Raw genomic sequence first — 14,672 nt, 5'->3', positions numbered from 1 at the left:
CTGCCGGGCACGGCTGCACTAATAACTTTGGAGCGGGCCTGTCTAGAGTTTGAATGGACAGTGAAGGAGACATCGAAGAGGAATAATGGGTGGGGAAGGATCAACATGTGGAATGTCAGAACCGGTCAGCACCATATATGGAGATCTAAGGGTTTGAGATCTGAGGTCAGTTGTAGAGCTGCTGACGCTATCTGCATCGAGTGATCTCATTGGTACATAGAAATAGATTTACTGGAGATTCTGACTTTCAATTGTACATACATTTTGTTTTTGCTTTGGCAATGTAAACGTATGTTTTCTCATGCCAATAAAGCCCTTGAAATTTTGAATTGTATTTTCTACTTCATACATGAAGCCTAAATTAATGAAGTATTTCTACTTAATGTATGAAGCAAGTATTTCAACTTCAGAGTGCATAAATTAGGCATTACTTCACCGGCCCATGATGAGGCCCAATGGGCCATGTGAAACATTTGGAGTGGAGGTTCCCTGGCCTTAGTGGCCTGCAGAGTGTGTGTGTGTGTGTGTGTGTGTGTGTGTGTGTGTGTGTGTGTGTGTGTGTGTGTGTGTGTGTGTGTGGCTCCAAAACTATGGAATGCACTTCCCATCACAGTCAGAACTGCAGCCTCACTCCCAATCTTCCGCCGCAGTCTGAAAACCCACCTCTTCAGACTCCACCATGGCCCGTAGCACTTGCCCTAGCCTAGCCCCTTAGATAGCACATTATGTAGACTTAGATAGTATTTTAAACAGACTTATAGCTTGTTACGTAGACAGCTCTAGAATTGCACTTTATGTAGTCATAGCACTTTATAGTACACATGTATAATATATTATATAGTATAGTATGTATAGTTTACATAGATACTCCACTGTTACGTTCTTAGTTTACGCATGATTCATGATAACTACTTTTTATATATGTGATGTATGCCATGCTTTTGTTATTGCTTAATGTAAATCGCTCTGGATTAAGAGCGTCTGCTAAATGCCTAAATTGTGTGTGTGTGTGTGTGTGTGTGTGTGTGTGTGTGTGTGTGTGTGTGTGTGTGTGTGTGTGTGTGTGTGTGTGTGTGTGTGTGTGTGTGTGCACGCAAGGTTTCACACAGCAATCTTCGTTCATGATTTGTGGCATTTCATAAAAAACGAACAATCATTTGGAAGGCAATCATAGCCAATTGGAATGATAAAGATAGGTTTAGTTATTAGTGGTGCTTGGAGCCATTTCTAGTAAAGCTGTGAGACTTTACTACTAGACAAACTTGACAACGTTTACAAGGAAACGCTCCAAGCTTCTTGTACTAGGCAAATAGATCTCTGCCCCACCCCCCCCCCCTAGTTGAGGAGAATCAGACCCCACAGATAGCCAAACGAGGCATGATTTATATTTTGTTTTCAATTTCAAACGATTGCTATAGCTAAAAGAGCTCACATCAGTCTATGAATGAAAGACACCCGGCAGTAACGGCCCAATAGAGCAACTCGGTCTGAGTGAGCAGTAGCCTTGATTGTGACCATAGGTCGCAGATTACTATGACAACCTGCAAATCTGTCGATCTGTCAGTCAGTCACACCTCCATATACGGTTGTCAGTCCATCACGCCTCGTGACATCAGGCCTCATATGGTTGTCAGTCCACGCCTCGTCACACGTCATGCCAGATGCCACCATATATAGCCGTCAGTCATCACGCCTTGTGACACGTCACGTCTCATATATGGCTGTCTCCATATATGAAGATCACGCCACATACCTCATCAAACCCTGGATAGCCATACATAGAGAAAACTGGATCATCACCTAGATCTGCATATCTGGAAACCCTGTACACTAAGACACTGCCCCCGCTGCCACCCTTAGATCTCCATATATGAAGCTGACCTGTTCTGACATTCCATTATGTTGATCTGACCTCATCAAACCCTGTACACTCAAGACACGCTCCATATATGGCCAGTACAGAATTCATTCCATACTGTATGTTGATCTGACCCCCCATTTCAGAGCGCCAGCGCTCGCCCAGCAGTATGCTGTCACCCAGGCGGATGCGTGCACAAGACTGTCATATATTATATGACAGTTATATCATTATTCATTATGACCGACAACCGTCTCTTGTGATCCAAGTGAGCAGATATACAAGCCATTGATATCCCATAGGAATCAGGCATTAGGAAAAAGGGAAAGAAATACTCTACAGTACCCGCACAGACATCAAGTGCCCATGCCCCATACAAAATACATGTCCACATGTATGAAATCATTGTACAGTACTCTTGCTGATAGACCTGAGCCTGATGTGGCTACTGGCTATACCACGTGTCATGTGGAGGCGGACAGTGTCTGGACCCTAGAAGAGGCGGCTGAGTAAATTCCACATTGAGTATGTGTAACATCGTCATACACATGTGCACATGATCCAGGCTGCACATTGCCATGGGAACAAGCATCGTTCCACTTGAGGCCACATTCTATGCTCTACGCTCCCGCCCCCTGTATTCCACTGAGCTCTCTGGGTTTGGATCTAAAATAAGTCTGTATTACATTAACAAACGTTTTTTGTTATTAGGTTTAATCTCTATATGTTCTGATGCCCAGTAACAAGGGTCTCCCTGTCTCTCCAGCTCTTAAATAAACAGAAAAACAAATACAAATCTGATGGGTGGTCAAATTTCAGCCGATCAGGGGAGAGTACCCATTCATCATTTTATTTTATAGAAAGGGAACGTAATCTCATGTCACACCTTTGTAATAGCTGAACTGAAACCCTCACAAGATGTCCAACACCGATGGATGGGGTTTTCTGTTTTCTAAAGCCCAAACCTTGCAACTCTTTGGGACAATACCGTTTTAAGGCCAACCACACCGATGCAACTCATTGCAACTCTTTAAACCGGTTTTCTCCCAAGGAGTTGCAACTGGTGTGGTTTGGGCTTAGAAAGCTGGAGAACCATGCACAAGTAATATCAGAAAGTTATTTTTTATTTAACACAAATTTTAACAAAAGCATAGGCCTATTACATATCACCTGTGTGCTGTGGTGTTGAAAGCATCTGGTTAAGAGTCAAAAACAACCCTGCAACTGTAAATTGGACACTCTCTCTCTCTCTCTCTCTCCTGAGACATCTGCAAGTTCCTGTTGCTTAGTAATAGTGTTCAGTAGTGTGATTAAAGTGAACTTCAAAGCTCCATGCTCTCTCATTAGTCACTGCTGGCTGAATAATGAGTCCCAGGGAGGAAGCTGATTAAGAACGCCATCCTCCATGTTCACTGGGCTGTACATAATCACATCCTAAAGCGCTGGTGCTTCTCAACCTGTGGCGGGCAGTGAGGATATTGTAAGTGGCCCCCCCAAATCATTTTCAAAAAGCAATTATGGGGGCCTGTCCTAAAGCACAGAGCTTAATATAACCAACTTGTGGCTATCCGCATCAGTGTTGGAAAGTAATGAAGTATGTTCACGGTACATTTACTTTACTTGAGTAGGCCATTCACATTTTCTTGTAACAAAGTAATTTTGTAACCTTTCTTCACTACTTTGATCTGCATAGAACTGGCTGATGGAAGGCAGTCCTAAATCAACCTAGTGACATTTCCTAGCTAGGCACAAATTTAGAGGTTTAAAATGTTCATCGACCATGTTCAGCAACCTTGTCTGCTTTGCTTTCATGTTCTGTGTGTCCTAAGAGATTTACTTCTCTTTGATGAGCTACTAAGGCTATTAAAAAGGTGTGCCTTTGAAATAGAGAATTTCAATTAAGATCTTTAAATCAACTAGGCAAAATAATTCTAAGTCGTTGGCTGCTAATGGAGTTGCATTTCTTCACCTGTCTATAACGGCAGTGTTGGGTGGAACCCTTTATTTAGAATTTGTTTTTTCCCTTAATTTGTATAAAGATAAATGCTATTTTCCGACTTCATGTCTCTCTGTGGTTCCATCGTATATACTTTAAACGTTTAAAATGTAATTTTCACTGTTTTTGAAAGTCTTTGCCCCACGACCAAAATAGCGATGCTATGTTTAAAGTGGTTAACCAAAGAAAAGTAACTAAATCTCATAACATTGGAATATGTTTTTCTTTTTTACATTTCATGAACATTAAACAGTTTTGGACATACAGTACAATGACAGGTTGTTGATTGTTCAATGCAATCAGTGGCAGATTACTAAACCTTATCCAAGACCTAGGCAGACTTAAGGCAAACAATCTTATGGACTAAACTCTTAAATGCATAATGTAGAACGTGGAACTACTCAGCGGAGATGATAGGAACTTGAGTCCCAGAATGGAAAGGCTACACCCTGGTGACACATAGATGGGGATAATTAATGATAGGCTTTCATAAAAACAACACAAACATAACACCTCATAATGTAGAAATTAGTGTGGTAATGCACTAGACTACATTCTACTGCATTTCTAGTGACTACAATTAATTGTAACAATAAAAAAAGATATAATCATAATCAAGTGTGTGTAATATTGGCATACACTTAACTAAAATAAGACATGCAATTTTTTTTACATGCAGCCACAACAATATAAATATAATTGTATCATTTCCACACACACACACACACACACACGCACACGCACACGCACACGCACACGCACACGCACACACGCACACACGCACGCGCGATGCCATACAAAAAGAGTAACCCTGAAAGAAAAACCTAAAGGAACAAACCACAAAAGAATAAAGACACTTTAGACAGCATTAACAATGTAAGAAATATCTAATCCTTTTATTACATTCAACAGAAATACAGTACACTGAAATTGCACATATTCACCAGATATAGCAGCATTCTGACTGGCAAGTAGACTAATCAATAGGCACAAAAAATAATTAAATAAGAAACACATGTTCAAATGTGTTCTGGTGGCCATTTTCTGGACATTCAAATTTCACTGAAGCAGTTAATTTACACACCTGGTAAAACAGATTCTACGTGGCTAAAAACATACCTTTCGCTGCCCGTGACTCATGGTTTTACCGGCAAGAGCAGACTGGATGAAAGGTCAAAAAAGCAATGGCAGTGAAGAGGGCTCATGTCAGTGATTCGCTGTGTCCAGTGCTAAACCACAGAGCGATGCTCGCCACACACGTACATGGCACTCGGCTGGATGCGCCGCTTCGTGTTACCTGGCAGCTGAGGAAGGAACTTGAAGTATTTGGGCATCAAGTCGAGGCAGGCGTCGCGGAACTTCTTGATCCGCCAGTAGTAGATGAGGGGGTTGAGGGCCGACTTGAGGTAGCACAACCAGAGGAGCCAGGTGCTGATTTGGAAAAAGGTGTCCCTGCGGTAGAAGTCACTGCTGAACGTGCTCACCAGGCTGTATGCAGCGAAGGGCGCCCAGCACACCGTGAACACGGAGAAGAGGATGAGGATGGTGGTGAAGGCACGCGTCTTGAAGCTCATGTCTATGTTCATCTGGAAGGGCCTCTGCAGGCTCATCAGTCCCAGTTTGCTGGCCTGGCTCAGGCAGATGCTGTCCGAGTGGCTGTGGATGCGGATAGCGTTGTGGCGGATGGTGTTCAGTATCCCCATGAAGGTGTACAGCATGACCATGAAGGGCGTAAAGAAGAAAACCAGCATCAGGATCAACACGTAGGCGTGGTAACCCCTCTCTTCACTAAAACCGAACACACACTGCGGGGCTCTGGACGGGATCTGAAGGGAGGGACAACCGATGGACAGCGGGAAGGAGAAAACAAACGAGAGTCCCCAGGTTATCACGATGAGCACCTTGGCTCTGTGCGGGCTCAGCTTGTCTTGTTTCTGCACGATGATGAGGAAACGGTCAATGCTGATTATGAGCAGGATGGCCACGCCCTCCATCACAAAGAGCCAGAAGAGCATCGCCGACACACGGCAGAACACGTCCCCGAAGATCCAGTGCGTGGTCACCACGGTGACCAGGGCGAAGGGCATGTTGAGGACGGCCAGCATCATGTCGGCGAACGCCAGGCTGGCGAGCAGGATGTTGATGGCCGAGCGCATGGCCGACCTCTGGTACACCATCAGGCACACCACCACATTCCCCAGGAGGGCCACCAATAGGATAACAACCATGACTGCACAGAAGAACACCTGGAGCGGCAGGCTGACGCCGTGCTGCACACTCCCAGGAGTGACTTCCGCCACAGGTGTGAGATGCTCCAGTGGTACCCGGTAGCCATGGGAGGAATTTGCCACAGAGTTCTGGGTGGAGATGTTTACCAAGGAAATGTCCTCCATGGCCCCTGCAGCCGTTAAGCCCTCCGGGAGATGCGGGCGATCGGAGAAGTTCAGCAGCCCCGTGATGAGGCAGCAGAGGCTGGCGTTGATCTCCCCTCCTGCCTTGGGTAGGGGAAGGGCAGTGGAGTGGACCATTCTTCCCCAGCCTGGAGGTTGGACATTGTCGACTGGGTGTTCTCAGCCTAGACACAACACCTCCATTGTCTTGGACGCTTTGGCCACACACGCGCGCATCTTCACAGATCTGAAAGCCTGAAGAAACAAGAACAGATAAGGCATGATAAAGGTATTAGAGTAACATACATAATAACATGTCTCCTGTAAATTCTATCTCCCTTTGCCCCCCCAACACTCAACTCCTTAATAATGATGAGAATCAATATATCAATGAATGGGCATTGTATGAAGGAGATCAGAAGAGATTATATAATATTCTTCCCATCAAAATCTCATTAGTGTTGTAATGAATGAGACAGTGAGCACATAACTCAAAGAGTTGGATAAAAAGGAAAGGGAAGAAAGTGTACGCCTATGGCCATGCCTACAACTCCCCAAATTACCTCAAATAACTATAATCTCTCTCTAAAATGAGAAGGAATCTACAATCATAAAGTTGAATGTCACATTACGTTTTACCTCACAGCCTGTTCGGACAGAATGAGTGAAGCATATATGTAATTCTCCCATGCATAATTGTGGTTAGCAATGTGATAAAGAATGACACTAAAAGTGTTTTGACATATTTTACGTTTTGACATCTACCACGGATGAGTTAGTGTATGGTTTAGATTAACATAATAAAGGAGCTAGTAGTACACTCCCCCCACCAACGCCAATATGGGAATTTATTATACTGTTTATTTAAAAATCACACTTGTGTGTGAAGTGAGGGGCGCCCACTGTGGCACTATATACGTTGTGTTGTAGTGCTACTTTTAGAAGTGGGGGGATGCCCCATAAGATACAAGCCTGCACACGTGCACGTGCGCAGATAAAGCATGCAGAGTTGCAGACGTGTATATCCTGTTTAGAAATACAATGCTTAATTGTATCCATAAAAGTAAATGATGTATTTTTGCCCCAAAATAATTTTAGGCGTGAGAGAAGTGGCCGCTGGGGGGATGCCGCCCCTATTGTATATAAAACGAAATGAGACATATAAGATGTATTTATACTGGCCACATGACGTCTCATGTCGTCAATGTTTGTTTAACTGCTGCCCTAAACAAACATTAAAAGCTGCCGTGGCTGGCATTCGATTTTTGTTAAAAGTGCTCTAACAAACATTAAAAGTCCATCGACTTGGCAGTCATACTGTATGAGGCAATTTCAAAAGCCAGGCATCCGAGGTGCTAGAACCCCTCAAAAAAGGTAGTGTATTATAACTAGTAGACTGTTGTGAAAAAGCACATGCCTAAGACGATTAATCCATAAATATGTCTGTATGGCTGTTTTACTTCCTGCAGACCCTGTCACTAACCAACATCCAGTGCTCAACCAGGAACAACTCAATACAGCAATAAAAAGAAAACCCTTATCGCTTGTATAAACATTGGGCGCTGTTATTTCAGGACAGCTGGTATAATTTACAATGGCTGAGCAGCATGTCAAATAATAAAATATGTTTACCATTGCTTTTCTGCACAACACAAAGGTTTTGAAAGAGTCCTTTGAGGCCAGCTCATCCTTTATAAATGATACATTTTGTATCATTTATACATGTACTTTCCCCCTAAATCTGTTACTTTAATTTATGTTAAAGTTAAATCACAATAAGGCTGTGGCAAGTGATCAAAGGCTTGAGTGTCACAATTACCCACAGCTTTATTAAGCAGGACCTTGTAAATGAGAACAAATGTGAAAACAGAGCTTCTAGAGAAGACATTTTGTCATGGGTGCAGCAGAGCAAAAAAAAATGTACTATTAGTATTGAACACTGTTCCACACCAGGGAAGGTAATAGACAGTAGTGAGTACAATGCTTGCTGCTCTTTGCAGACAGTGACCTCAAAATATTAAAATAGCTCCTTCAACCTCTGAGCAATCAAGTACACTTGCAGCGAAATGGATGCTAGGATACTAAGGGTTCTCGAAGACTGTGGATAACTCAAGTATAGACATGGCAGCACAATCTGTCAAGATGGAAAATTGCAAAGAAACCAATTAAATAAAACATTTTCAGCCACATGGCCTTGAATTCAAATAAATTGTGAACTCTAAAAGGGTTCCGTCTTTAAGTCAATACTAGCTTGTTGGTGAGAACAGCTAGTGGCATTAATAACGTGCCAAAAATGATGTAGTTATGGCTATTTCAAGTAGCTTCAAATCTTTACAACATGTCTGAAAAGTGAAAACATGTAAAGACACAATTTGTGATTGATTTATGATGCTAACTCATCATCATTTGACACAAATCTAGAACCAGAAGACTTGAACCATCCTGTTGTGCCAATGCTGCAAAGCTGTCATGAGTGAACTTCTGCCCACCATTAAGACCTAGCTGGCATCACAAAAAAAGAGGCCAACATTCATCCATGTCCAAGGAACCACAAAACATACTTGTTTATGAGTGTGTGCTGTATTAAACAATACAATCATTCTTAAACCTTATGTGAAATTAATTAATTATGCAGACTTAAAAACATTGTTTTTGTTTATGGCCTTGCTGCACTGGCATTTGCGCCCTCAAAAAGGGACATTTCCCCTAAAATGATGACATTCCAGCCTTCTTCATAGAGAACGTGGTAATGTGCATCAGCACGAGCAGCAGCAGCATGCAACAGCAACACGCAAACCTCTACGCTTTAGCTCCAGCGTAGATGAGGTCCCAAATGGAGCTAGTTTTGGCTGTGATTACAGCCTGTCACAAAAAAACACCCATTCAACAGTTGTTTCACAGCGGGATGTCATTTTTATCACCCTGTTTGTTTTGACTGCAGACGAGACAGTGAGTGGACACCCGTATGAAGGCTATGAATGAACAAGTCAGTCACGTCAGTGGCTTCAAATGTGCGATAAAATAAAAAATAATATAATATTCCAATGTGAATTGGCCCATGCATTGTAAAATATCTGCGTTGTTTTTGCATGTTGTGTTTTTTTGTAATAATTTGCTATAAGACGTTGGAATAGTTTAAAAAAAATACATTTCAAACAGTCGTGATTAATGTGCGTAAGATAATAGTTATTGATAATTGTTGATGCTTTTTCCTCGCATTGTGATTTTCTACCAAATGCTTGAGAGGGGGAGGATACCCACTGGCCCAAGCCCACAGAGACTTCACATCTCTATGGATATGACAACGTCATTGTTGTTGGACAACAATGCATTTACACACTCCAATATATCGATCGCAAGTTATTGACTTGAAATGACTCCATTATTACCTTCATTCTCACACACGACACGAAGCAGCTGCTATCCAGATGAATCGGTTCAAGTGTCTGTCTCAGCCCTTATGGTTCATCTCGTCTCCCTCTTTGTGGTCGAGAACTCGAGGCATGTGGTGGTGGTCGGGTGGATCGTTGATCTCACGCAATAATAACTAAGTTACCTGTTCTTCGCTCAAAATCTGCAGATAAATATAGAGACGACAGTGCGACAATGGGCGATGTTCCTCCCACACAACTGGAAACCGGGAAGAGAAATCGGCACATTACTCTCGCTTCACTCTCGCTTTTGTTACCACTGGAGCCAGAAAAATAGATTGTTTTACCCTCCGCGTGCGTTTCGCCCCAAATACATCACACCGTCTGCTCAATTTATTAACGTGAACATATTGATATTAATTCACCGTTCCCCTCCGTAGTTAGTCACTGATGAGAGCAGTCGCCCCTCCAATGAGATGTTCGGATGCAACATATATCAGCCTTATTAATAATACACTACACTTACAAACTACAATGTCTCTTTGGTTGTCCATGGAAACTGACACCTCCACCAGCCAATAGTTTGGACAGGAACGGCTCTTCAGATACGCCCCTTTACGTCCTCCAATAGAAATGTCCAAATGTGTAATAAGGGGAGTGGGTTTAAGTCGAATGAAAGGGGTTTGGGTTTTTGCGCACGTGCGGGAGGAACAAAAATCAAAAATCTAACAAACATGTACAATAGGTTATAGGTTTTATCGGAATCTCTTAATATGCATACCGTTACAGAACTGGTTCTCAGACTTTTACATTTTTGTAACTCCCCAGAAGCAGATCACAGTGAACTGTGAAGCGACAATTTAAGAACGTTTTAGACATGTTTAATAGGCTACTTCAAAAAGAAAAAGATGAAAAAATAAACAAACTTACTATACTATATACAAACTGGTAAATAGACCAAATTGTCAAATACCGGTGATAAAAGAGGCAACATATTTTTAAATAGAGGCTTTGTGAGCTTATGCCATTTTCACAACATTTATCTGTGAAGCCAAAATGTAATGCCTCAACTCCCTCATTCCAAGTGCTTGTCACGGTGTGTGTGTGTGTGTGGGGGGGGGGGGGGGGGGGGGGGGGTCCCCAGTCAAATGTGATCTCATTTTGGGGCATCACATTCACAGCCTTAAAAGGTTGAGAACCAACCACTGAGTATTGAAACCACTAGTAGCCTATATGAAACCTAGAGTCCATATTTTGGGTATTTCAAAAATCACACCCGTGTGAAGTGAGTGGTGCAACTCCGTGTGGGGGTTCCCAGACCCACAGGGACGCACCCAGGGTGCCGGCCCGGTTCCGGCGAGCCGCCCCGCATTCGAAACGGTTCAAGTATCCAACATAGGAGTGGCATTACTGTCCGAGACTCAGTTTATATTGCAGCAATAACAATACAATCTCCACAACATGAGGACCTACACATTAAAGACAAAAGCAGTTGCATTTCATTTTAACTAATCTCATGCTGAAAAACAGACATGGTGAACCACCTGAAATTATGTGGGAAACGATGGCTAAAATAAAAGTTTATTGTGTGCGTATATGCAGCAAATTAAGGCAATTACCATAAGACAATTGTTACAGTCTTAAAAGTCACCACACCTACGTAGATGCAGTGTGTCGGGGCAGCTTAGCAAACACCGTAGAGCTCAATACTAATCACTGCGCATTTTTTGGAGACCTGTAAATGAATCTACGTATTCAGTTATAGAATATCTTGACTAGAATGAACGTAGAACGTAACTGGATATCAATTACATCCTCCAATGTGGTCTTCTTTTATCAAGGATATCACATGTGATATACCATGGTAAAAGAAGACCAAATGTTTAGGACAATAGCATTGGTCAGAGCAAACTGGAACTGGTGTAATATGGTTTCATCAAATACAATTTTCCATTTAGGAATTTATCCAGAGCAACTTAGCCTATATGTAAAATCATAGTAAGCATGAGCCCTAGAGTCAAACTATTTACATAATAAATAAATCATAACAATTTGACTGATGAACAACAACATGTCCTATTGCTCAATGTATGCTCCATCGTACGGCTGTGTCACACACCGAAAATAGAATCTACAAGCTCACAACGTCCCAAATCAGCAATGTGTTGCAAGCTTGTACAGTAAGATCGGCCATTTTCGGCATAAGACACCGCCATATGACGGAGTATAAATCAGGCTTTAACTTCACCCTTTAACTGCTTCACTTTTTCCGTCTTTGGTGGGATGATTTTCACATCAAAGGGGATGAAGAACTTCAGAAGGGCTTTTGTGTCTTTCATGGTAAGGGTATACTCCTGTGCAATCTTTTCAGGGGTCCATGTTTGTGGCTCCCGCTTGTGACTTGCAAGGGCTCTGAGAGCCTCCACAATGGACAGTTTGCCTTTAGGAACGTCTGTAATGTCAACAAGGCCGTAAAGGTCCCCGGGTAAGCTGTACTTCAGTGCTCTGCGCTCTTCTTTCTGTTCCGTTAGTTGCTTTGGTGACTGTGAAGAAACAGTGGTGACTATTAAAAAGTGCAATAAGTGAGTGATAACATTGCTTTGTTACAATTAGTGTTAAATAGCTCTATATATTCTGATAATCATGTAGCGCCGGCCGGGAGGCGAACCCGGAACCTCGTATCAGTAAGCCGCGTACCCCCCACCTGGAAGCACGTCCACGGTCCACATGCACCAGCCAGGAGCTAGGCTCGACTGACTGGGAGGGACCTCCACCCCAGGCAGGGTACATGCTGTCGACTACGCTCAACGGTGCTAGTTTGTGTCGCAGGGGATACAGAACCCATCCCACAGCTGCCACCAATGTAGCACTGGCCGGGAGGCGATCCCGGAACCTCGTATCAGTAAGCCGCGTACGTTACCAACCGACTAAAGAGCCATGGCCCGATAGGCAAGTAGTAACGCAGCCACCTATAGCCTACAGTCGTCGTCCCCACCTGGAAGCACGTCCACGTGCACCAGCCAGGAGCTAGGCTCGACTGACTGGGGGGGACCTCCATCCCAGGCAGGGTACATGCCAGTGTCGACTACGCTCAACGGTGCTAGTTTGTGTCGCAGGGGATACAGAACCCATCCCACCGGGAGTGGAACCCGGAACCTCGTATCAGTAAGCCGCGTACGTTACCAATCGACTAAAGAGCCATGGCCCGATAGGCAAGTAGTAACGCAGCCACCTATAGCATACAATCATAGCTACATAGTTTATTCTATAGTGTTCTCCTAATCTCTACCAGCCTGCAGCCACAGCCACGGTCTACAGTTTCAAAACGCAACTAGATTCCATTGATAATATCCCGCATCTGGAGTTGCAGTACATCAGATCACAGAAAAGTCTGATCTGACAGTATAGTTATACAACATAAAACTCACCAACATTGCAGCTGTACGACAGAAAGCTTGTATTATCCTCTTTGTATCTGCCAATGTTTTGTCTCATAAAAATATATATGATACTTTGTCGATAAATTCCATGCAAGTGATAATCTTTCTAAGTGTCTGAGTTTGGAAGCACTCGTTGAAGATCACTCACCGGTCCGTCCTGCATACTGCGTATGACCCGTTTTGAAATTGCACATGGCAACAGGACGTTATTGAAAACGAACACTTCCAAACTCCAACATTTAAAAAATAAAAATTATCACCTGCACAGAATGTATTGACAGAAAGTAAAGTACAGAAAGACAAAGTAACATGTTGTCTATGGTGGATTTTTATGAAACAAAGTGGTGATTTAACATTGTTTAATATACAGATCAAACTATTCTGTTAAGATGAATGGATGGGCTGTCAAGGGTTGGTATTGCAACTCTAGATTCCAGATTAAAACAAAAAACAAAAAAAACACAGCCATGGTGAATCATCATACATCATCTCGTTCTGGCCAATCACAATTTGCGTTCTCACTTTTGTCTTCAATGTTTGTGTTTACACACTTTTGTCTTTTTTGCTTTTTGAAGGGCTAGCGCCACTCAAAAATCTATCTATCTATTGCTTGCTTGCAGCAAGATCAGATCTAGTGTAAGAAAGAAAAAAGTAATGTAGCAATAAACACATTGTAAAATACTTTGTTACATATGGAGGTGTAGGGCAGTAAGAGTATAATGTACAACAATACAATGGAAAAGTAAAAGCACCTCAAAAACGTATGAATGACCTGTGTTTTAGTTAATGTAAGGACAATCCTTCCCATTGCTTAGAGTTTTGGTGGCAAACAAAGTTGATTGTAAAAGAGCAGATGATTACCATTATAAGCAACCAAGGCCACTCTGAGCTGTGGCATTATCCCAGATACAGTCCACACACACACACACACACACACACACACACACACACACACACACACAGTAACCCAGGGAAGCTCACTGTTATATTGAGAGATGTTTATGATACTGTGGTCATTGTTCACGTTTATTGTAATTCAGTTATAATAATAAAGTACACAGGAGGTGTTAATAAACCATTCACACATATGCTGCTGATATGGATTATATGATTCCAATCCATACTGCATCACATCAACCAACCCAATCTGACCTCTGTTTCTGGATCTTTCGACTCCACGTACACAGACTGCAGGAGCGACAGAAGAGGGGCGTTCTTTTGGTGGATTGTATCAGTTACCCCCAGAACTGCAAGAAAACACCAGGTTTGACAAAATGCTGAATGTTTCACACGAGTCTGACATGAACTTGAAGTCGCTGAATGTGGATGGGAATAATAACCCGAGCTGACCCCATGCAGTAAGACATGACCAGAGAAGACACTCACCTTCAGGACTGCTCTCAACCTCGGGTGGAATGTTGACCTGGTGTCGTGGTGCTGGTTCTGGCTTCTGCTTGGATATTTCACGGTGTACCCGGTTTTCGAGATTAAAATTCCTAAACACTCGCGATACGCGTGCTCCCATATTTGACATCTTACATTACACAGAACTCATAGCCAAACCAAACTGCACGAACAATAAAGGTTGTATGTACAAAATGCATACGGCAAGCGAGA

At 42.8% G+C, this 14,672-nt stretch overlaps 2 protein-coding genes across 2 annotated transcripts; both read right to left on the bottom strand.

Moving 5' to 3' along the window:
- Positions 1 to 4,722: 4,722 nt before the first annotated feature.
- gpr63 (G protein-coupled receptor 63) lies at positions 4,723 to 10,116 on the bottom strand. The gene is made up of 2 exons (XM_079526692.1): positions 9,634 to 10,116; positions 4,723 to 6,499 (listed from the first exon to the last, which is right to left on the bottom strand). Exon 2 carries the CDS (start codon positions 6,380 to 6,382, stop codon positions 5,084 to 5,086), a length of 1,299 nt encoding a protein of 432 aa, XP_079382818.1. The 5' UTR covers positions 6,383 to 6,499; positions 9,634 to 10,116; the 3' UTR covers positions 4,723 to 5,083.
- Positions 10,117 to 11,182: 1,066 nt separating this feature from the next.
- ndufaf4 (NADH:ubiquinone oxidoreductase complex assembly factor 4) lies at positions 11,183 to 14,652 on the bottom strand. The gene is made up of 3 exons (XM_079526693.1): positions 14,442 to 14,652; positions 14,208 to 14,302; positions 11,183 to 12,158 (listed from the first exon to the last, which is right to left on the bottom strand). Exons 1-3 carry the CDS (start codon positions 14,587 to 14,589, stop codon positions 11,847 to 11,849), a joined length of 555 nt encoding a protein of 184 aa, XP_079382819.1. The 5' UTR covers positions 14,590 to 14,652; the 3' UTR covers positions 11,183 to 11,846.
- Between the last annotated feature and the right edge of the window lie 20 nt (positions 14,653 to 14,672).

This window comes from Electrona antarctica, assembly GCF_951216825.1.
Source record: "Electrona antarctica genome assembly, chromosome: 17".
NCBI classification, from domain to species: domain Eukaryota; kingdom Metazoa; phylum Chordata; class Actinopteri; order Myctophiformes; family Myctophidae; genus Electrona; species Electrona antarctica.
The sequence above is the reverse complement of the archived record's forward strand: the minus strand, read 5'-3'. Positions and strand labels throughout refer to the sequence as shown.